The sequence below is a fragment of the Haliotis cracherodii genome, unplaced genomic scaffold, assembly GCF_022045235.1.
Source record: "Haliotis cracherodii isolate W230 unplaced genomic scaffold, xgHalCrac1.p SCAF_10, whole genome shotgun sequence".
Classification (NCBI taxonomy): domain Eukaryota; kingdom Metazoa; phylum Mollusca; class Gastropoda; order Lepetellida; family Haliotidae; genus Haliotis; species Haliotis cracherodii.
The window spans coordinates 34,188,064-34,212,957 of record NW_027266265.1 but is presented as its reverse complement, the minus strand read 5'-3'; the positions used below and the strand labels follow the sequence as shown (position 1 = coordinate 34,212,957).

Genomic DNA, 24,894 nt, shown 5'->3' with positions numbered 1-24,894 from the left:
TTTTAGCAATATTCCAGCGGGGGACACCAGTAATGGGCTTCACACATTGTACCCATGTCGTGAATCGAACTCGAGTCCTCGGCGTGACGAGCGAACGCTTTAACCACTAGGCTACCCGACCACCCCTAACATCTTCGAACATGTGTCAGTTATCAAGAGAGAGCAGTCCGCAGTTGAAGTAAAGGGTCACTGTGGTGTTCCACCGTGGAGGAAGACGTACAGGGACCTGCATCTCAGGCTCAACGACCTGAAACATCAGTTCAGACAGCAAAACCTGACGACTCTCGACTCTTTCAGCCATCTGATCAATTTAGACTAAAGTGCCTGCATATGAACTGCGTAGTTAACTGATGATAAACTGTTTAATGTGCTTAAATCATTTGATCTGGTTGCCGGATGTCATCACATGTAAGTGATGTTATTTATTTATACATTTGTTACATTAATTCAATGATTAAATTGGGGCAATATATGTAATGTTCTGGTTTTCTTGGACAGCACCGAACTGTAGAACGTACTTGGTGCAATGATCCAAACTGACACCGAACTGTCAAACATACTTGTATGCGTGAACCCATGACCAGCACTGAACTGTCTAATTGCAAAATTACCTCTATTATATTTCATGAATTTCGGCGGGCTAACGCCTTTATGTTACCGGTGATCCACGGGCTCGAGGATGGTGCTGACAACCAGAAACATGATGACGTATGAGGGATTCGAACCAACGATTTCTGGTTTCTGGCTAAGAGACGCAACTCTACACATCGAATTACGGCGCCTCAGACGACTGGGTCGACCGTGCCCCAAAAGTGCGTTCAAAGAAAAAAAGTGACTGCCTTGCTTCGAGGACTATGTTAGAAAGATGAAAGCCCAAGTTCGATTACCCACTTGGGGACAATGTTTGAAGCCCATTTCTTATGTCCTCCGCCATGATATTGCTGGAATATTGTTAAAAGGGGCGTGAAACCATACTCATTCACTGTTCCGCTTGCCTGTGCTTTCTGCCGAACATGCAAATGAGAAATACCAAATACAACGGTGACCTTGTACAAACAGAAAACAATTCATTTTTCTAAGAAATAGGTTTATTCAACAGGCATGATTCTTGGTCAGTATTTTACAGTTTTGTCATAGTATTTCTTGTCGATTAACACTCTTAGCCACGCGATCGCTCCTCGCTGAGAAACCGTAGTATTACAGTGTAGGGAAGAGATACCATCCGTTCTCATGCGTCTTATCGAAGATCTGTATAAAACAGACCTGAAAATATTCATGAATATCAGTACATGTATTAATATTTGATAGTTGAATCGTAATATTGCTTGTCAATTGCTATGTTTAGCCACGTGACAATCCCATGATGAGATACTGTAGTGTTACAGTGTAGAGACGAAAGCCCTTCGGTTTTCATGCGACTACGAATTGACTTGTATAACAAAGATCTGAAAACAAAATAGTAGACTGAAATTATACATAAACGTTGCAGGTAAAGTTCTTGTATACGATTCAAAACAACAAACCCTAAAGAAATCAGTCTGGAATGTCTGCCGAAACAAACTTGAAACGTCGTAAAAGGCCCATTAGTGCTGAGGTTTTAATGAATGAATGAATGAATCACTGCAAATAACTGATGACACGAACAACGGGTAGCATGTCCTGCTCTAACAGTATTTTTGGTTTCGTTTGTTGTTTTATGCCGCACTCAGCAAAATTCCAGCTGTATGACGGCGGTCTGTAAATTATTGAGTCCGGACTAGACAATCCAGTGATTGATATCATGAGCATCGATCCACGCGTACGCAATTGGGATCGATGACATGCTTCAACAAAGTCAGCGAGCCTGACCACACCCGTTAGTCGCCTCTTGCGACAAGCATTGGTTGCTGAATTAGCCACACGTGGACAGTGAGTGAGAGACTATGGTTGTACGCCGCTTTTAGCAATATTCCAGCAATATCACCGTGGGGGACGCCAGACATAGGCTTCACACATTGTACACATTGTTCGAGCGAACGCTTTAACCACTAGGCTACCACGATGCCCCTTCGTGTACAGGTCATAGCATGGGACAGCATCATATTGACATGCGACGTCTTATTAAGTAAATTCCCTCATGACATTTCTGGAATGATCACCCGTTTGATAATGAAACCGTGATTTAAAAGCTTCTGTTCTTTAAATACTTCCTACACCTTCCAGTGAAGGGAATTTGTAGAAGCACGTTTCGATATATAGAACCTTACATTCAGAATTGTAGACAGCACTGTTACACAGAATGATATTTATGAAACGTTAAATAATCATGGGGCGGTGGGGTAGCAAACTAAGAGGTTAAAGCGTTCGCTCGTCACGTCAAAGACCCGGGTTCGAATCCCTGCATGGGTAACGTGACATATGTAAAATATTAATTTTTGATGGCGGTTTTCTCACTTGTTATCATATTCCTCCCTGAATGTCATCTATGTTGTTCCCGAGAGAATTCTATACCATTTGCAGTAATGTGCACAATGTTCAAAAGATCAAACATGAATGATACATTTGTAACTGTAAAATCATCGTTCCCGATGCTGGTTTGACCCATATACTTATCCATTAATGATGTCTACAAATTGTCACCCCTGTATCCATGGCGGTGTTTGAGAAAAGTGTCCTATTTAGTGGGTACATTGAACAGCATCCAGAGACATGAGGCAAGAATCATGCTCTATATTATATTAACTTCGACGCAAATCTGAACAGCGAATCGCGGCGCCCTAGACGACTGGGCCACCCATGCCCCCGACTAAGTCATGAATTCATCTACAGCCTACGCGTCTCAGTCAAAGTGCATTTTTGCACGCATATGAAACTAGAAGTCGGTGAAAAGGTACATAAATAATCAAATCTGTGATATTTTCTTGTTTTGTCGATTAAGGCATCATAAATCAAGGTGTAACTACCATCAACCCTTGACACAATTCTTCAAAGGTTAGTTCAAACATTCCACCGCAAACTACGCAGAAAGTTAATCAATACTGGATAGTTGTTCTACACTGTTCATCACATAGGAGTAAATGTGAGAGAACATGTGGCCTCTGTCAACCTTATCCTCCAATTCGACACTCGGGCTGATATGGGACATGGTTTGAAAACTTCCATATGAAAACCTTTTCATCTTATACCATAACATCAGATTCCAACATGTATCTATTTGCAATTATATGCAATACATTTTCACTTGCTCGGAAGACATTGAGAAGCTGGCCAGGCAGACGACGAACAAACTCCAATTTTTTACCACCCGGGCTGATATCGATTGCCCATTCAAATTGCATTCAAAGGCCGTATCAGCCTGTCAAGGGGTTTAACTCTATCAACGCCGTACACCGGCCAAGAATCCTCGAGTCCCCAGACACCGTTGGCCGGACCGGCCAAGCCGTAGTCACGTCAAAATAGTATATAATTTTATGAACCTACCTGTCATATTATTCATTTATTAAATCTACCACATTGTCAATGTCTGAAATACGTATTCCATTTCAATTTATCATATTTTATCGATAGATGAAAAAAGATATTCACTATTTCCCGCAATGTTACTGAAAATATAATTATCGGACACACACTTCGACAACGAGTCCACATCGAACATGTCAAAGAGCAAAATAAAGACATTTCAAGCAAATCTTTAAATATAGTATACAGAGTAATACATAAAATCAACAAAAATATATCTAAAAGTTGTCAAACTTACAGCAAAGTTATCATTTCTATCTTTTCGTGCGATCGTGTGTAATGTAAGTCAAATGACATCTCGGCTTCCGTGGCCTCGCTTTCTCGGCTCGGACACGATGTTTTAGTGCAAAAATATATGCATGAAAAATCTTTGTCACAGCTCGTAACCTAGCACGATACATCCACGAAGCTCCGTATTTTTTAACAGAGATCGCAATTTCCTGCTTCAGACGTGGTGGTTTACTCGCTACTTAATCCTTGAACTACGGGTGTCATGTAGAGACTCAAAGTGACATTACTATCCAGAAATAGCCACCTATAATTGCTCCATGTTTAAAAGGGATATTGGTTTGGAGTATAAACATACCCTGTGTCTGCACTATGTAACGTAAATGAAATCTACCCTCAGTTGACAATGGTGGCCCTTCAACACAAGACGGTTGTTCTTACAGATCACAATCATTTATCGGGGCTCAATTTGTCAGTAATTACAATCCAGCACTTGTTGCAAAAGTCATGGCAACATGTCTGTGGGAGCTGCACTTTTTCCAAGTGTATGTAACTGGATATTCAGATACCATAAACCTTTGAAGGCACAGGCAACAGCTGTCCACAATTCTACAACTGTCTTATCATGTACTTACTTTTTTTGGTTTTCAGGATTCAATTTATCCCTTTCATGTTTTATTGCGTAATATCGCCCTTGTCTTTTTGGATTTCTTTTGAGTCTCATGCCAACTGTTTTGACTCTGAAAAGAAAATCTGTATAAACACACAACTATATCAATCATTGTCTCCTTTTATCTTAATACACAATAACGAGACCAGTGATGTTAACATGCCTGATTTAATGTGTGAATAACCAGTAAACCTTTAAGTGCTAGTTCAACGAGATGGGGATAATAGTACCTCTGAAACATCTAAAGTTCAAAGCAAGTCTACAATGCTTTGGCAAGTCTATATTACTTCAGTTTCAGTCTCTGAAAAGGAAGAGATTATCAGGGCTGTTTTCTGTTGTATATTAAAGCACGATTTAAACCAAAACAATATTTAAATGTTTTTGTCTGAGATTATATTATATGTAGGTTTGCAACTTTGCACAACAAAGTCTAATAATGATGCACATGCACGTCAGTTTTTAAACAATCCTTTAGACGCCTGCTCCTTCTGACGATGGAGATGAGAAACGCACAAAATAGAGATGACCCCATGGTATTTACCTAATTTCAAAATCATCATCCTCTCCACCCCATCCAAAGTACCAGTTAGAAAAGCCGTTGATCCTCCTGAACTGGCTTGGGGAGATAGCAATATTACCCCCGGCATACGAAGCGTATGGAAGCCTGCAATGACAAGTACATATATGTTGTTCATAAATACAAACATACACAGAACGTATTAGTCCTGTGTTTCAGTATCATAAATATCATATATCCAAAAGGAAAAAAAAGCTACGATGCGTAGTCACAAGAGGGTAATGAGCTCATATAATGTCATTCATAACATAATCGATGTTTAAGACGTAATGTCACTCACTTTATCCATGGAATATTGCAGTGAAGGAATGTACTGCTCCATTTATCATAGAATGCCAAATTATTTTATTCTATGTTCGTGTGAAGAAACACCGACAGAGAAACACCGACAGATTTTCGCCAACAGAGAAATGCCCATATAGTAATACCCTGAGACAAACTCACAGAGAAACACCCACAGAGAATCACTCACAGAGTTTGTTTGTTTGTATGTTTAACGCTGCACTCTACAATATTCCAGCTATATGACGGCGGTTTGGAAATAATCGAGTCTGGCCCAAACAATCCAGTGATTGATATCATGAGCATCGATCCACGCAATTGGAATCGATGGCATGCATCAACCATGTCAGCGCGCCTGACCACCTGATCCCGTTAGTCGCCTCTTACGACAAGCATAATCCCCTGTTACGGCAAGCATGTGTTGCTGAAGACATATTCTACCCCGGATCTTCACGGGTCCACTCACAGAGAAACACTCACAGATCGATTATTGCGTGTGATGGCATCACTATGACTGTGCTAATCTCACTCCATATTGTGCAACGAAGGGTCGCTGGGCAATACTGTCTGGAAAACATACTGACACCCTCTGTCTTGCACCCGTTTGCAGGGCATGTGGCTCGACGTTTTGTCCTTTAGGATGAAAACGCATGTGCGCTCCGTGCAAGAATGAATCGACAATTTCTAACTTACACCAGCACATCATTCATAGAATGCCATGGCCAGCAATGAGCACAGGCCTTTCCCCAATTGCACATGTCTGCGACATGACAGGGAAACGTGTGTGTCAACGTGATAGGCCTCCGACCACGTTGGCTGAACTTGGCCAGGCGCTGCAAGAGGAGTGGTACAGATTCCCTCAAATCGCTATTGGGAGACTCATACGTAGTGTGCTTCGTCGCTGGAATGAATGTTTGGCAAATCGTGACGGTATTACGCACTTCTGATACAAAAACGTCAACTTCGAAATGTCCCATCCCTACCGTCCTTCACGATCGTTGGCGGTCATAACACCTGCTACGTATATGAATACTGTGCAGAAATCCAACCACACCAAATATCACACAATCGATCAATGTGCAAGACCCAATGCCCTTGGACATGGTGTGGTTTGGTCTTTATTTGAGTCAGAACTTCACATGGTGGTAGATATCTCAATAATTACATATGTCATCTCATATGTGGGATCTACATACTTATATCCGTATTTAGCACTGGCAGTGGACAGATGGAGTGGGTTTTCCTGGCAGCGGTAGTAGTTGTCGCTGGTCTCTGGAATAAGGTCTACATCGTGGATAACAATGCAGGTGAAGTTATCCGCCTTCAGCGCTGCATCCACTCCTGCGTTGATCATTAGACCACGATTGAATATTCCTCCATGCATCTGAATTATGAATGGTGTAGATTAAATAACATTTTGACTATGTAGTTTCATTTCATGTGCCCATCGCCGGTGATCACGGTTGGTTTGGTTGGTTGGTTATTTTACGCCGCACTCAGCAATATTCCAGCTATATGACGGCGGTCTGTAAATAATAGAGTCTGGACCAGACAATCATGTGATTGATATCATGAGTATCGATCCACGCAATTGGGATCGATGACATGCATCAATCAAGTCAGCGAGCCTGACCACCCGATCCCGTTAGTCGCCTTTTGCGACAAGCATAGTCGCCTTTTACGGCAAGCATGGGTTGCTGAAGACCTATTCTACCCCGGATCTTCACGGGTCTGACGTTTGTGCAGCTGATGGGTAATTCCGTCTTATTTTACGAGGCTATTACACGCTATTATCTTTATCTCTGCCTTCATATACAGTAAAGTACGGTTATAACGAACTCAAAGGGACTACTTATTTTAGTTCGTTATAACCGTAGTTCGTTATAAGCATATATACAGCATAACTACAGCAAACAGTCGGGACCAAAAAGTAAGTTCGTTATATCCGTCAGTTCGTTATAAGCGTGTTCGTTATAACCGTAGTTTACTGTAACATGACAGGAAAACAATGGAAATCGTAAATTATTCTGTCTTGTATATTTTATCGCAAAATTCACATTTCATTCAGTCCTTCGACAATGAGAGATTATTTTGAAGAGTGGCCGAGAGGGGACAACGCACTATCGACTTCAATTACGGCCGCGATAACTCGAGACAACAAAGCGATAACACCAGACGAGAAAGAGATAACACCAGACGAGAAAGAGATAACACAAGACGAGAAAGCTATCTCGCAGCCGTAGTTGAAGTTGATAGAGCGATGTCCCCCCTAGGCCACCATAGTTTTCCAGGATGAATATTGAGAAAGCATTCAAGTACTACTGGTCTCAGTCAGGTAAATCTCAACACTATTATGACCATCACGAAAGAGTCCAAGCCTTAAAAAGCCATGTAAAAATGGGCTACCAGTTGCAAGGTTACCGTCATGTCATCAAATGTTTCTTAATTTACAAAGTTCGGGTAACCAGAAATTATTTCAGTCTTGCTAGTGGTTTTACCTTATTGACTTGTTCCGGGGCTACTGGATGTCCCCCAAAATAATTAACCCATGAATTCGTCCTCAGAATCGCCTTGGGAGTGCTAAGTATTCAGTACAACGGCAGACTCAGGGAATATGAAACATCACTGATGTGATGTGAAATTGGGTTAAACGTCGCTTCCAAGATTATTGCACTTATATAGCGACGTGCATGCACTAGATTTATAGTGCTAGCTCACTGAGATACCATGCCGCAGTTTAACATGAATACCCCACTCGGACACAGTATACTGACTCCGAGATGACCAGTCCTTGTTTTAGCCCCTTAAAGCCGAGCGCCAGACAGGGTAACAACAAGTACCATATTTTTATGGTCTTTTGGTATGACGCGGCCGGGATCGAATTCCGGACCTTCCGCTCTCCGGGGGGACGCTCTGCCACAAGACCACGGAATGATGATGTGGTACATTCACTGAACATACCGCATATTCGTATACATGTACCTGTTCTGCAACGTAGATCGTAAAGTCTGCCTGTTGTTTGTTGAGGAAGGGGATGATGTTGTTGAGGAGGATCACCAGATGTTGCTCCCGGTCTCTGTATGGTATAACGACAGCCAGCCTCACCCTGGACCGACACCCCTCGGGCCTGTATCTTTCCCCGGAATGGGAGGGGTATTTTCTCTGCAACTCATCTAGGGTGATGTTGGTGAGATTCAGCTTCAAGGGTTCATCTTGAAAAACGCAAAGTACCAGTTAGGAGCTGACGTGAAATGGGGTTTAACGTTGCGTTAAATATAATACAAGAGGCATATAGGCCCTGTATCGCTCACCTGGACATTTACGCAATCATGACCAAATATACATTTGCATTGAAAATGTATAATTATAATACTGCAAATATTTCGTAATTTGGACTGTCAGCATTTAAAATGGGTGGATGGCAAATCTGTCAGCATGAACGTGTATTTCTCTACATACAAATGTAAAATAAAGATCTGAACCGTTTCCATGTTATGATCCAGGATAAATCATATCAAAGGTATTACTCTCTTCATAACAAACAAATGTATACAATGTATCTGTTTGTTATAGGGTGGGGATAATACCGGTTTGCATGTTATGGCCAAGGTTCTAACTCCTTTGGGAGTGCCGGACAGATGAACAGAAGGGCATATGTGCATTCCTCTCACCATACTCTCAATTGTACATATGGTTATAGACCCATGAAGATCCGGGATAGAATAGGTCTTCAGCAACCTATGCTTGCCGTAAAAGGCGACTATGCTTGTCATAAGAGGCGACTAACGGGATCGGGTGGTCAGGCTCGCTGACTTGGTTGATGCTTCTCATCGATCCTGAATTCTCTCCACCGGAGATTGCTTCCAACCAAAGGTTGATATCTATCTCTTAGTTCCAGAGAAGAAGTCGTTTAAAGCAATATAGCCAAATTACCCCTATTTGGCCCCGGCCCCGCCCATCGGCCCCTTGGAGGATCAGACCCTTCATTTTATTATTGAGAAGTAGAAATCGTTTGAATAAATTGTACAGACGACGGACGGACGGACGGACGACGGACGTCACGGTATCCCATAAGCTCACCTTGGTCCTTCGGCCGCCAATTTCAAGGTGGCCGACAAGTTTCCTAAATTTGTGTTTACACTGCTGAATCTTTTAACTCTAAAACAGTGTGCTGGGACTTATATGCATATAACTTGGCGCACTAACTCACTGAAGTATAGTTAACACTTTTAGACAGAAACTGATTTACCAGAGCCCCTGGTGGCCCAAATATCAAGATGGCCGCCAAGAGATTGACGGCTAGACATAGAATATCAATACACTGTTGGTCTCTGATGAAATATTTGAGTGATTTGAACTTCTACAATGGGGTAAACAGACCCAAGGATGCATGTAGAATACGCAATCATTTACATAATCCAATATGACCACCAAATATCAATATGTGTCTCTTAAATGACATGTTTTGACGAGTTTAGATATCAATGTTGATTGTTATTGTCTGCATCTACTTATTAACATGGCAATAAACGCTATGACAAGTTTCGTTTTCATTCATGTAAATACTTGTTGGAAACAAATATGACCTATATAAGGTCCTCTCAGAATTAACCCAAACCAGTTGTTTCACAAGAAGTCGATGAGTTATCTCCCTTGTAGTTCATTTGCGGAAATTCAATATAACCACCAAATACTAATATTTGAATCTGAAACGTTTTATCCACTGCTCATTCCGTTATATGATTGTGTGATTCATGAACATTATAACGTGATGAACAGTGGAAAACATGTCACGGTGAACGCTGTAGCTTGATGTCGCAGGGGCGTTATATATACTCACACGCAAAAGAAACGCAAGTGGTTTTAAGCAAATAGGTAACAAATACGGAACCATAAATTGGATACGAGTTTTAGCATGTAGTGAAGCCTGATGGTGTTATCAATATTTTTGGTTGCATTTTGGAAGCCCCGAGTAAAAACGCAACATAAAAAACGAATCGCCAGAACGCACCATTTCAATGAACATGTTGGTATCATGCACCCATTTCTCGCGAAATCGAAAATGCACGAACTGTAGTTGGTATAAAACTGTGGCCGATTCTTGGACCTACCACTCCTTGGTCAACAATGCCAAGCCAAACTAAAATTCAGAGAAACCAGGCTATCGGACGTTTGGAAGCTGGAGAGTCTGTCCAAGATTTCAACGTTAACATAACCACAATTTACCGTCTTCTGCATCGATACAATGCTACACAGACCACAGATGACCTTCCTCGGAACGGTCGTCCTAGGGTCACCACACCTCGACAAGAACGGCAGATAACCCGTCAACACCAGCGGCAAGTGAAAGTGCTCGACAGACCATAGGAACATATAATCGACACATTAGCCGGGACACTGTGATCTGATATCTCCGTTCCAACAACCTCAGATGTCGCCGACAAGCACGTCGACCTGTTCTCCAACCACGGCATCGACAATCACGACTTCAGTGGGCACAGGGTCATCGCAATTGTCGTCATCGTGAGTGGAGGCGTGTCATCTTCTCTGATGAAAGTCGCTTTTGTGTCTCCCATGTCAGAATTTGGCGGCGTCGAGGTGATCGTTTCGCTGACAGAAACGTTGTGGAAAGGGATCCTTGGGGTGGACCTAGCGTCATGATATGGGCAGGGATTGGACTTAATGCGAGACTTGGACCCATGTGCTTTCTGAATGTTGGTCAAGGTCGGGGACACGTCATCACTGCTCAACGGTATATCGACCAAGTGATCAGACCCCACGTTGTTCGATTTTTACAGCAGGACAACGCTCGTCCCCATGTTGCCAGAGCTACCATGGCCTTTCTGCAACAACACAAAATCCGTGTTCTACCGTGGCCAGCCCTCAGCCCTGATCTTGAGCCCCATCGGACACTTGTGGGGTGAGGTTCAAAGGCGTCTGCACAATGTGCGCCCAGTCCCTACAACTGCCGATGAACTACGCACAGCTGCTCTGGATGTTTGCAGAAAGATCCCTAGGGCCTTCACAAATCGTGTGATCCACTCAATGTACAGGAGATGTGTGGCAGTGATCAATGCTTATGGTGGTCACACCAGGTATTGACTGACATTTTGGGTATTAACCCGAAACTGTGTAAGCCCTTAACATTTGAAAAAAAAACAATTATGTCATCTGCCTTTTAATCCATTAAACTGTCTTCAGTCAATTTTTTGTCAATCTTGCCATATTAGTATTTCTTGTCTTTACTGTTGAAAATAAATAACATGTATACTGCATACTCAACTTGCGGTTCCTTTGGGTGTGAGTATACATGTACCTTGAAAGTGTCAACAGGTTTGTCATCCCTTGAGAAGTCTGTTAACTATTTATTGGTCCAGCCTGTACCATGGCAATTCCCGGACGCAGCACTGCAAGTGAGACCATATTTCCGGCAAATGCATCTTTGTGTGTTACAGTCTTTTTTAAATTACAGCAATGATATCAAGGAGCGCTGAAGGTGCTGCAGGCTGACCTGGCTGTATTGGTAAGCAACGTCCATCTATCATGTGCCATCCCCACTCTAATGCTCTAATGCATTTACATTGAACCCTTTCAAATCCATTATCTGGTAGCTGACATGGTGGCTGTGGTATCTTGCGACTGCAGAGTTGGTGGCTTACCTAGTGGCTTACCTTATTTTGCCTGGACTAAGAGGTGAAACTTTAACTTAAAGTTTGTGTTTTGTGTTTTTTAACGTCGCTCTCACCAGAATTCCTGTTAAATGACGGCAAATAATTGAGTCGGACCAGGGAATGATACGGCAAGCAACGATCCCTGCCGCTGGGATGATGTTTTACACGATTGTTTGTTACCATAACAGTCATCTCACATAAGAACGACTATAAACAGCTACACACACCTTAACCTTGATATCATGATAAGCACAACCAGCAACCCATGCTTGTCGTGAGACTAGAGGCGATGGTCAGGTTCGGTGACTTTGTTGATTGTATGCCATTGTATCCCATTTGCGTAGACCTCAGCTCACGATGTCAACCATCGTATTGTATGGTCAAGACTCAAGTATTTACTGACCTCCGTCATTCATGGGACACATGGACAAAATGTATTTTAATCCCAGTGTGATGACACTGCTGAAGTAATACTAAACTCAACTTAAAACCTCACTCAATCATTCACTGAGGGTCGTACTTGTCGATACACATAAATACAAAGATGCTGCAAATAAAATCTAAACAGAATCGAACCAGGTATATATCTAGTTTGCCCAAAACCTACAGCAAATGTCAGTAAAATTCACGAATTGAAATGTCCACATTCTTGTCGTTAGGTGACTTGTTTATCATATTTTGACAGGTTTAATGATGACGAAGGGGCTTCGAAGCCAACTTTCAATGTTAAAATAATTCAGAATTTAAGTACCTTTTTCAACAACAATTTGCCAGCCAAGAAAAGTTAGTTGAGAATAATAGACAAATCCCCAAATACAACCTAAATGCATATCTACTTGACATGCACCTGGATTTCGGGGACAGATTACGTGTGATTCACGCCTTGAAAAATGAATCTAGGCTGGTAACCTGACCTATGTCACAAGCGTATTGTTGTGTCTCGGAGTTTGTAACAGACAATCGTGACAAAACAGAATGCAGCTGAAAATAGAACTGTTTACAAGGGAATTATACACTCTGTGCAGATCTACATTACGGTGACAACCTATATGTTAGTCAGTGTGACATGCGTTTTCTATAGTTCATATTATTAATAGCGTTTAATATTCAGTCAAGTACAGAGTTAGAAATAACGTTCCTGCATAAACATGCGACTCAGCAGCTTGTATAACAGAACGTCAAAGGGATTCCGGGGCAGTAGAGGTCAAGGTTGGCCCATGCTCGTCGAAATGTTTGTTGGTTTGCCGCAACCAGGGATATTTCAGCTTCATCACGTTGGTTTGTTGCGCGGTGAGTCAATATTCAAACCAAACATTCCAGCTGTGGATGTTATTGTCACTATCCTATGCCGTCGAGGTACGAGATCAGGCACCGATGCGAACAACAGGGTCCATCTTTGTTGTCCCTTACCACAATTAATAGGGTGTTACTGGTATGTGTCATAAACTGTGTTTGTTTGTTTGTTTGTTTGTTGAACGCCGCACTCAGCAACAGTCCTGCTATTTGACGACGGTCTGTAAATAAGCGAGTCAGTGATTGACATCATGAGCATCGATCTACGCAATAATGATACGATTACATGCATCAACACAGTCAGTGAGCCTGACCACTCAATCCCGTTACTCGCCTTTTAGGACAAGCATGGATTACAGAAGACAATTCTTATCCGGATTTTCACTAGGTACTATTACTAACAAACAAACTAATACAGTAAATGCGGAAAACTGTCGCTTTATATTAATCCCCTGGGCCTTGCCAAACGAAAAAAGATGCTTGTTCCGGATTCCAGACCGACCCTTATCTGGAGCCCCTGACCCTCAACCTTTAATCTCGTCTCTCTGCAACTGCATCAAGGCCTTTTTAACCATCACTGTATTGTCGGTATTTTCTGGTACAGTGTTTGCAAACAAATTGCCCTTGGCTATATATGTGAACCAGTCATTATCCTCATTTGAAAACAGATATACTGCAAACTGTCGTGATTTTTTTTCAAAAAAAAGTTTTAGAAAAGCGACCTACCACTGCAAATAAGAAAACGTCGTTTTTTTTCGTATATGGGTCATTGGACCGAAAAACGACTAAAAATTCATCAAAAGTGATCAATTGGTGAGCGTCAAGAAAGTGTCGAGTTTTTCAAGCGAAAGCAGGAAGGGAAAACGATGCTTTTTGCTCCGCCTTGTATCTGTTAACAGCCAGTTAGATGGCGCTGGTCCACTGACGCATTTTATACACAAGGCTTCCTTTAGGGAGCGTTAGGTTTCGTATCTCTGGCATGCCTTGCTATAGTATCTGTCGCGCGGAGTGCAGCGAGATTTGCTGATAAGTCAGTTTGGGGATATGAAACCTGTTAATGGAATTCAGACACGCGCCATGACGTCAAACCAAACCATGTTACCAAGTTTATTAATATAACAAATCCCCCGCTATACACAGTCATCTCTTTCGGGCAATGGGTTGTCTTTTATTTGGTTATAACAGTAAATGTCATTTTAATGTGAAGTTTACATGATTTACGGCTTTTCCTTTGGACGAGAGGTCCATGACCGCGAAACTGAAGTTCTTAAGTGTATGGACGACACATTTTGACGTTCACACGTTTTTAACGAGACTGCATTCTTGAAATGACTACTTGCATATTCCTTGGGGAAATCCCTGGTTATTCCCTAGCACGAATTACATACAGAAGCGTCGTTTCTCGTCATTTAGACCGTTTAATTTTGAACTTGAATACATTGGGATACGTCGGAGTGTTTTGAATGCATGCCCGTTCAAGGATATCCTCGCTACAACCCATCCCAGAGAACAAAATGAAGGAAAGCACATTCAAACTTTCGCTGTGACAGTCTACAGCAATCTATGAATGCACCTTAGTATCTAATTGACACATCGTTACAATCATCTTTCAATAATCGGCAAATTGACCAGTCATGATAAACACTTGAAATAGCCCTAGGTTCATTAACAACTTCGGAAATCTTTCCCGTCACGTGTATCGTGTCGGCCATTTAGACTGGCACTTGTATTACGACGCTCTGTCGTTGTGACTGACTTACAGACCTTTCTCATCTAATGGCCGGGGGGGGATATTAATGTAATGCATTACTTGATAACCAACTAAAACCGATGTTCCTTTAAAGCAAGTTGAGCATACATGTGCTCATGTAACCTCTCTTTTGGGGGAAATATTTTATTTCGCGATAAAGCTTATTGTTGCATGGCTGTCGTTGTAAAGAAGAAGTCATAGGTATAGATATAACATAGTGACATAAACTTTATAAGCCCTCTGACTTTCATACAATTTGGCAGTCACTCAATGTAGCTTCATACTCCAATGAACTCACACAAAGTGGAAGTGAATTCGTGAACCATATGAGATGCTGCTTATAGCAACCACTCCCAACCACTCTCTTGCACCCCCCGACTACATCCCAACCACTCTCTCACTGTCCACGTGCGAGGTGGGGCTTATTCAGCAACCCATTCTTGTCGTAAAGGCGACTATGCTTGTCGTAAGAGGCGACTAACGGGGGGTGGTCAGGCTCGCTGACTTGGTTGATGCATGCCATCGATCCAAATTGCGTGGATCGATGTTCATGATATCAACCAGTGGATTGTCTGGTCCAGACTCGATTATTTACAGACCGCCGTCATATAGCTGGAATATTGCTGAGTGCGGCGTTAAACAACAAACCAACCCCTCTAAGCACCCCACTGACCACTCTCCGTTGTTTTATTTCAAATTTGTCAACAGAGACTTTAAAATCAACGTTTGAAGTCTGAACTTTTTCCTATACTTCGAGTTATCTGGGCAGTTACTTAGACACCGTATACAGAATTTTCTAAGAGTCAGTCATTCCGACACCTTCCGTGTTTAGTGAAAATGTTCAAGTTTGACATCATATCAGCAATCTTTCAGTTTATAGCGACAACATTGTATAGTATATTTTAGTATTGTTAAAAATGATCTTTAATATTTCTACATATTGTTGTATTTTTATTGTATCACAGACGCTTCAGCAGGTTATTATTACATCAGTATCAAGCATGGTGTCTTCTTATAGAGTAATATTTAGAGAGTAATACATGTACAACTGATTTAATGTTTTGTATAACAGCATATATTTTAAACTCCATGTTTGGACCAAATAAGTTTTGTCGAATACTTAGATATTTTAACAGGCAAATTTTGGTTGGGTGTTCAGGGTCGTGCTGAATTCTTTACTAATTGCTGCTTAAATAAATAAATAACGTACAATATATAAACTATAACAAGTGTCGAACCTGTCATGTTCACTTAATACCCGCGTTAGAATGGCCGTACTTACCCGAAAAAGATTTTTGTTTCAGGGTTACGCATTGTAAAGCACAGAAATTGCTGCTGGTAGATATGTACAATGCCCGGTCAGTATCACATATGGGACATTAAAAGGTAACGCCATAAGTCTGTTTACATTTCAATACGGGCCAGTTTGTAATTAAAACATTACAGAAAACCCTTGCACCTCTCCGTGAATCGGTAATTTGTGTGAGCACGTGTTACTTGTCATAACACAAAAAGGTGCCCTGATTGGAGGAGAGGCTGGGATTGCCTGTAAGTCGGGCCGGGTCTGGCCAACGGGTAATACCAAAAATAGACTGCAGAAAACGCGCATATCTGGACAAATATATCTCAAGTGTCTGCAAATGTATAGTTTTGCTTGAGGAATTGAGTTATAATATATAACTATAAGTGATGACTATCACCACATACCGAGAGTCCCCAGACGAGCCAGTGTCTTGAGTCTATGTGTTTTGTTTGAGATGTGCATGTGAGAAGGTTTCTCACTGACCTTAATATATGAAGTGTGATGTCCTGGGCAGGAAGTGTCAGGGTTTCTTTTTGACGATCTTTATTTAATTAATTAACGTGTTGGGCCTCCCTTTTAACATTTTATGTTTTTATTCTGGAAGTGCATACTTGCGAATGTCAAGGGGACTGACACGACACGTGTTAATAACTGTTAAAGCACTTCTAGGACTGTTAAAGTTACTAAAATCACAATTAAAAGGAAATATGCATTCATAGAAGTGTCTATATACAGAACATTAACTTAACATAAACTAAAGTGTCTACATACTCTCACTTCAAGCAGGGGCGGTCGGGTAGCATAGTGGTCAAAGCGTTCGCTCGTCACGCTGAAGACCCGGGTTCGATTCCCGACATGGGTACAATGTGAGAAGCTTGAGGTTTTAGCGACCTAAACGCCGATAAGTGTTATAACAGACATTTAATTGACAGTCCGTGTTGCTCCTGTGGATATCAGAGTGAAAACGCCCTACATTATTTTTTTACTTGCTGTAACTTTACTCAGATAAGACTTAATATGCACTTTTACACTACCGGTTATAACCTGGAGTGAGTGAGTGAGTTGGGTTTAACGCCGCTTTTAACAGTATTCCAGTCATATCACGGCGTGTCAGCTTAATGTGGGAGGAAAGCCCGAAGTGATGCAAGTCTCAGACGTTTACCACTTCGGTGAAACCCATGAGCACGGGTATGGTGCTGACAAACCTAGAAACATAATCGGGACGAACCGGGATTTGAACCCACAATCATAGGTTTCTGGCGTGCCCAAGGGACGCAACTCTGCACGGCGAATGGCGGCGCCTTAGACGACTGGGCCACCCTTGCCCCCTTATAACCTGGATACTATTATGAACGGAAACAATGAACTTGCTCACTCTGAAAACAAGAAATTAGTTGAATCCGTCCATGATTTCATCAAGACAAAACGTTTCAGCTCCTCACAAATTAGTAATTAAATAAACCGGACAATAACCTTATGACTGACTATTACTTTTGTTACAAACGACTTGTTAGACACACACATGCTGTAACTTTCTTTTTATGCTTTTGTATCTGATGTAATATGTACAGACATATTATTTAAATAATGTCTATATCGATGACGTCACATCCATCATTTCAATATGTAATATATGTTGTATGGGAGTGGTGTTAACATAAGCTGTAAAGCTTGTTCACCAATCCCAACTCATTTCAATGAATAAAAATATGTTTAAACCATGTGTGAAGCCCATTTCTGGTGTCCCCCGCCGTGATATTGCTGGAATACTGCTAAAAGTGGCGTAAAACCATACTCACTCACTCACTCAAAGCATGTATTTATAGTCAACCCACTAAAGACATACACATGCTCCATCTAATGTGTTGCTTGACATAGATGACTGGTATGCCTTATAGTTTATAACGTTACAATAAATACTTTTGACAATACGCTCATTGGCGTGAAGAAGTTTATATTTTAAAAACACTCATCACCCTATGATCAGAAATACGTTTGTAGAGGACTGACATAGCCAAACAAAACACACTAAAACATCACAGGTGTATGTGGAAATGCGTTTGTCAAAACCAACTAAAACATCACATACGTATCATTGAAAGCGTAAAGATATTCAGAAACATATTTCATCGACCTAAATGCCACTTTATAGTGTCACAGATCGTTGTGTTTAAATCAAACACGTTGCTTAAAGTGAAGCAATGGCGAACATGAGTGAAATTGATGATTCTTCCCATTTTAAGATAAACTGCAGCCATTAGGAAGTCCGTGAGCCAAAATGAATATTAAATAAAAGTTTGTGTTCTCGTTTCCTAAATGTCCTAAGAAAAGTAGCTTTGTTCAGGTTCAATTATTAGAAATACTGCTCCTGTAAACCTCTAAAATAAAACCTATTGCTGTCCAAAGCGGTGTTTACATTACTTATAATTACTCAGTAGTGTTACATGGGCACGCTTACTACTTTGACTGTCGTACATGTACAGGCCCACTGTAATATGATGTGGACTGGGAAATGGGTCCTAACTGGGCAGCCCTTTGTGGATTCTTTCGTGTTTGTCCATAGGCCCTAAGCGGGTCCTGAGTGGGCATATGTGTATAGCTATAGGACATAGATGGGTTGTGTCTGTGAATGTGTTTTTTCCATGTATGCTTATCACCTACAACCATTTTGTGGCATCACTACATATTCACATATATTCACATGTATGTACTTTTTTCCAATATTTCATATTTATACGTATAACATTTTCTATAACCCATTCTATTATTACTGCGCAGGTCTCTTTTAAATTATATATAATATGTAACTCTTTTTCGAGCAAATGTTGTGATTCAAATTTAACAATACTGAGTAATATTTTCTCTTTTCTAATTTAAACGGTCGACTTATAACGGCCATCTAATTTATACAATCTCTTTGATGAACAATATAGATGTGTATGAACGAAATGAATAAACTTCAACATAGTTTACAAATGAGATCAATGGTCATGAACTCACCAGTCAAAATAGTTTGTTTTACATAAATAAAACACCCGTTCTTCACTCTGATAACACAAACATACATCATAACATTTGCTTCAGTCAGTACAAAGAACTGATACTGTAATGGTTTACTCTCACTTTGCCAGCAGGCTGGGAGATTAACTTGTACGGTCCAGTGACTTGCCAGCTGTAGCTGGCCTATAGCTGAGCTCCTTGATGACTTAGCTGTGACCCACTGTAGGCCAAACTTAACTAATGAAGTGAACTGTGTTCAGCTTAACAGATATGGCTAAATTATTTGATGTGAACATAAATCACTGATTACTATACTTTTCCAAACAGACAAATTGAGTGAGTTTAAAATAATGGGTATATACGATGTATATATATATATGGAGGGATATTTTGGTCGTAATTTGTTACTTTACCAACATCATTCATGCATATTGTGGTCTTTTTGTTAGTTTTGGATACTTTAAGGTAATCAATGAAACCCGGGATATGATTTGGAAATCAACTCGTAACAGTAATTATGTATCGTTTGAATAAAGGTTTCTCGGAAATAGTAACTATCATTTTATACAAACTCAATTCAAGGTGATGTTACTATACAGTCTCAGTTCTATTGACTTTCTGTTAAAAATATGTTACTTGTTTAATGGTTTGGGTATGTACCGATAAAACTAACCCTTCTGGATCTACTTGATCCATGATCACCGTCACTGCATATGTCCCGCGTGTAACAGCTGTATATGACTTATTTTTTGCGAACACCTGGTGCGAACACCTGGTGTCATCACTGCTTATCAGTCATCCATTGGTATGCAACTTCTACTCTTTGAACAAAGAATGTAACAATTAAAGACAAACACAAGATGTACACAGCAAGTCGTTCTGTATTATCAAGCATAGAAAGCTAAAATACTACATAGCTATTCCATATTCTCCAACATACTACAAAACCATTCTATATTCTCCAACATACTATAATGCCATTCTAAATTATCCAACATACCACATTACCATTCCATATTCTCCAACATATTACAATACCATTCTATATTCTCCAACATACCACAATACCATTCCATACACTCCAACATATTACAGTACCATTCCATATTCTCCAACATACTGCAATATCATTCCATAATTTCCAACATCAAAAGCCTTGATTAAACTACTGTCAATATAATACCATCTAATAACTGTTCCACTTTGAAATAGGCCTCTCTGAAATACCATCCAATTTGCAAACATACAGATCCTAGATCCATACATTTTACGTTTCTAGATAGTCCTTTGTATTTTATTTGTACAGATCGTCCTCCTTTACCAGCTGTGCACATGTAATCTAACAATTCGTTCTCTAACAATAAGTTCTGGATTTGATATTGACTATGTGTTACCACTGTGGACTAGGTATGCGTGCAACAATTCGTTCATAAGATTGTGCTTATTACTTAAATATTTGACGTCATCATATATTATGGTCTGATTTATACTCATATTAGGTCAGTAACAACCATCTTGCATTTTTACTGACAGTATACGGCCTCATATAGGGTTAGTAGTTCTACTCTCTGATTGGGCAATCTCACTTTGAGACATATTAATGCATCATATTGCTTAACGAGGGCCCATTATCACGCCAGTTGTTAGGTTACGTCATATTGACGTTAAAATAGTGACGTTATCTTGTTTGTTCTATGAGTTTTCACGTTTGTTAAAGTGGGTCAGTGATATTCGTTGTGTGTTGATACAGTAAATGTTATACAAGCGATATTGTTGTTTATTTAAGGATTGGCTGTGTATTTTCTTCGGTTCATTGAGGTATGAATCGAAAAACTGATGTGCAAACTGTATGAATCCGCGTATGTTTGATGACACTGATAAACATTCCATGTGTAGGAATACATACTGTGGCGTGACATGAATTAGGTGATTGTTGAATTTATGCAACGACCACCTTATACACAACCCACGTCTACATGTCTCTTCCTGCGGTACGGAGGGCACGGGTGGCCCCGTCGTCTAAGGCGCCGCGATTCACTGTGCAGAGTTGCGTCCCTTGGGCATGCCAGAAACCTATGATTGTGGGTTCGAATCCGGCGTCTCCCCGATTATGTTTCTAGGTTTGTCAGCACCATACCGTGCTCGTGGGTTTCACCGAAGTGGTAAACATCTAAGACCTGCATCACTTCGGGCTCTCCTCCCATATTAAGCTGACACGCCGCGATATAACTGAAATACTGTTAAAAGCGGTGTTAAACCCAACGCACTCATGCGGTACGGCAATTAGTAGAAACCTCTCCTTCACATCACATCTGAAAATGAGACATCAGCAAGTACATATCACAAATCGTCAGGATATCAAAATATGCTCTCCTTCTTAGTACTTCAAATCTCAGCCTAACATGGGTACTCCTTTGATCAAAAGTTTGTTCCTCTCTAATGAGTGTGTCACGCGTTACACACAAAAAGCGAACGGGGTGCACACCCGCGTTCAACGCGTTGCACACGGGTGTCACACGCGTGACGGACGGGTTGCACACGGCTTGCGTCACGCGTTGCTCATGCGTGTAAGGGTAATAAACTTCTAGGCCGTAGTGTATATACTTCTTATTGCATAGAAACACATAACACGTGCGAGGAAGCGATGTCCCCTCTAGGCCACCATACATAGCCATAATCCATGTCTCATATACCTGTGTCACATACACGTGTATCGCCAGCTCACGGAGAACACAGTTCATGTGTCATACCTGTGTCACACACACGCGTATAGCCAGCTCAAGGACAACACAATTCATGTGTCATACCTGTGTCACACACACAGTTCATGTGTCATACCTGTGTCACACACACGTGTATCGCCAGCCCAAGGACAACACCGTCCATGTGTCATACCTGTGTCACACACACGTGTATTGCCAGCTCAAGGTCAACACAGTCCATGTGTCATACATGTGTTACACACACGTGTATCGCAAGCTCAAGTACAACACAGTTCATGTGTTATGCATGTGTCACACGCACAGTTCATGTGTCATACCTGTGTTACACACACGTGTATCGCCAGCCCAAGGACAATACAGTTTATGTGTTATACGTGTGTCACACACACGTGTATTGCCAGCCCAAGGACAACACCGTCCCTGTGTCATACCTGTGTCACACACACGTGAATCGCCAGCCCAAGGTCAACACAGTCCATGTGTCATACCTGTGTCACACGTGTATCGCGAGCTCAAAGACAACACAGTTCATGTGTTATACCTGTGTCACACGTGTATCGCGAGCTCAAAGACAACACAGTTCATGTGTTATACATTTGTCACACACCCGGATATAGCTTGCTCAAGGAGAACACAGAGTGGTGACACGGTAACTAACCAAAGCAAATTTGAAATCCCATATCCCTTCAAACGACACCGGCATGTTTGTCATGCAATACGACCTGACACTGTAAATCGTGCAGGCCTCGTCCCCACAGCAACCTCCCAACACTACACGAGCTGTCACCAGCTACCCACTTCCATACAGCAAACAGGAATGTAAAGCTATCATTAAAACAACTAATATCACCAGAAAAGCTCAAACAACTACACATAGCCCCTCCCCCATGGCCATACAAAACAATAAATAAACCAGGGGGCTGGGATTTTGTATGGAGACGAGATATTTATTTAATTTCAGCTATAGCTGCAAAATAAGTAAATGTAATGTGATTGTTCCAGCTCCTCATAAGGCAGATCGGGCTGTATATCGAGTTGAGAATGAAATTCGAGTGCACATTAATATATTTACCGGGGCAATAACGTTGCCATTTACGAAGGTGTACCTGTCAATAATAGAAGATGTTTTCACTGTAATGACAGCGTAGAAGACGAGGTCCATGTTTTGTTTCACTGCGCATTATATGATGATATCAGGGCAACTCTTTTTAATGAATGTATTGTTAAGTCTTATAATGTTTTAGATATGCCTGATGTCGACAAACTTTGTTTTATTTTCAATGACTCCAGTGTGTTTTATACTTGCCAAAGTCTGCTTTTTAATTCTTAATCGTAGAAAACATCTTTTATATGGATAACTTTTTACTCTATCATCTTTATATCATTTATGTATAAATTCTGTGATAATTCGTCTCTCATAATTCTATTGAATGGTTCTGTACATTTTATCTATGTCAAGTTGTATAAAGCTGTTTTATGTATGTACAGGAGTGAGACGTTAATAAACTATTGTCTGTCTGTCTTTAATCTTCTTTAGGGTCTGGATTTGTGATATTCTCATTATTATACATTGTACACTGATCTGTGGCCTTTATGCATTATTCAATAAATAAATACCAAATAATACTCGACGCACAGATTAACCTACAGTTAAACTACTGGTTGTGTCCCATTTGCCACACGCCACATTTGTTATTCGGTGTAGAAGTGACTAGCTCAGACAACCCCTACCTGATTAATGGAACAGTGCCGTTATCTCAAAGCTAAGATAATCTCTGTAACCCGGAAGTCAAGTTTCATACAAAGAAATTGTAAACACTGATCATTCTACTTCTATCTTAACACTAACACGGTGTTGGTTCGAATCCCAGATGGGACTCCACCAAAGAAAGTACCAAAATGTGTACTCTATCAAGAAAAGTGAAATCCCCAAAATATCTATATTGTAACGCTCTTTGTTTGTTGCTGTCAGGGCGACAACGCGCAAATGTCTATTCTAGGATTCAATTCATATGTTAACTAAGACATAGTGAGAATAAACAGCAAATCAAGTTTTAAGACAACACTGACGCGACAATCGCTATCAAATAATACACGCTGAGAATGAATGGGACGATGTCCAGTTGGTATAAGGTGAGGTGAGATATTATGGAGGTGAACGTCGCGTTTAAGATTACAGCGACCCAATTAGGACAGGCCTTAAGGAAACAATTGTGACAATACCTGTACTTACTTATACCTGGGGGCGTCTCTGGACATTCAGGAAGTGACTTCTTATCCACTGGGGTCTGTGTTGTTGTCAAATAGTACTGTGTCGTATGAACTGTCTGTGCAGTGATGTTTCGTAAAGACAACAACTGTTCCAGCTTTCCTGTGAATATTATACCTCCAGTGAAAACAACGCCTATTATCAACGTCCCGAGAAATGATCTTTTAACGAAACCCGAGAACGCAGTCATGCTGTTGCGAGATAGCAGGACCGCGTCTAGCCGATAACGCTGGACACATTCAAGTTGGCCTCATTCAACAACTGTTCAAGCGGTAGGCCGTGGCCATCGTCACACGGATGCGCAATACGGTTGGGGCTTCTTGTTAGAGAAGATACGGTCAGATGACTGGAAGAGGAAGAATTAGACTTAGTGCACATTCAGAGCGTTGTTAATCTGGTAATTTAAACAAATTATACAAGATACAAGATGATATAGTTGTATAAAAGGCATATGGCCCATAGTAGAAATATATTACCTAACAGTACGTAAGTGTTACAAAACATATTCAGATTTTTTATTGATGATACAGACATAAATATAAAGCAAAGTTTAATATTATATCGGAGTTACTTGAGTGACAGGGTCTTTCTAAGTCATAGCATTGGCTCTTGACACTTGGAATAAACATA

The 24,894-nt window shown here is 40.9% G+C and overlaps 1 protein-coding gene across 2 annotated transcripts; it reads right to left on the bottom strand.

The window, feature by feature from the left end:
• Nucleotides 1–1,102: 1,102 nt before the first annotated feature.
• LOC139449662 (beta-1,4-galactosyltransferase 4-like) lies at nt 1,103–24,561 on the bottom strand. Of its 2 annotated transcripts, none has more exons than XM_071231154.1 (6): nt 24,229–24,561; nt 8,238–8,467; nt 6,452–6,639; nt 4,938–5,060; nt 4,362–4,466; nt 1,103–1,263 (listed from the first exon to the last, which is right to left on the bottom strand). In XM_071231154.1, exons 1-6 carry the CDS (start codon nt 24,452–24,454, stop codon nt 1,113–1,115), a joined length of 1,023 nt encoding a protein of 340 aa, XP_071087255.1. In that variant the 5' UTR covers nt 24,455–24,561; the 3' UTR covers nt 1,103–1,112. The 2 variants fall into 2 exon arrangements, with proteins under 2 accessions (XP_071087255.1, XP_071087246.1); XM_071231145.1 differs by having other exon boundaries at nt 1,176–1,445.
• Between the last annotated feature and the right edge of the window lie 333 nt (nt 24,562–24,894).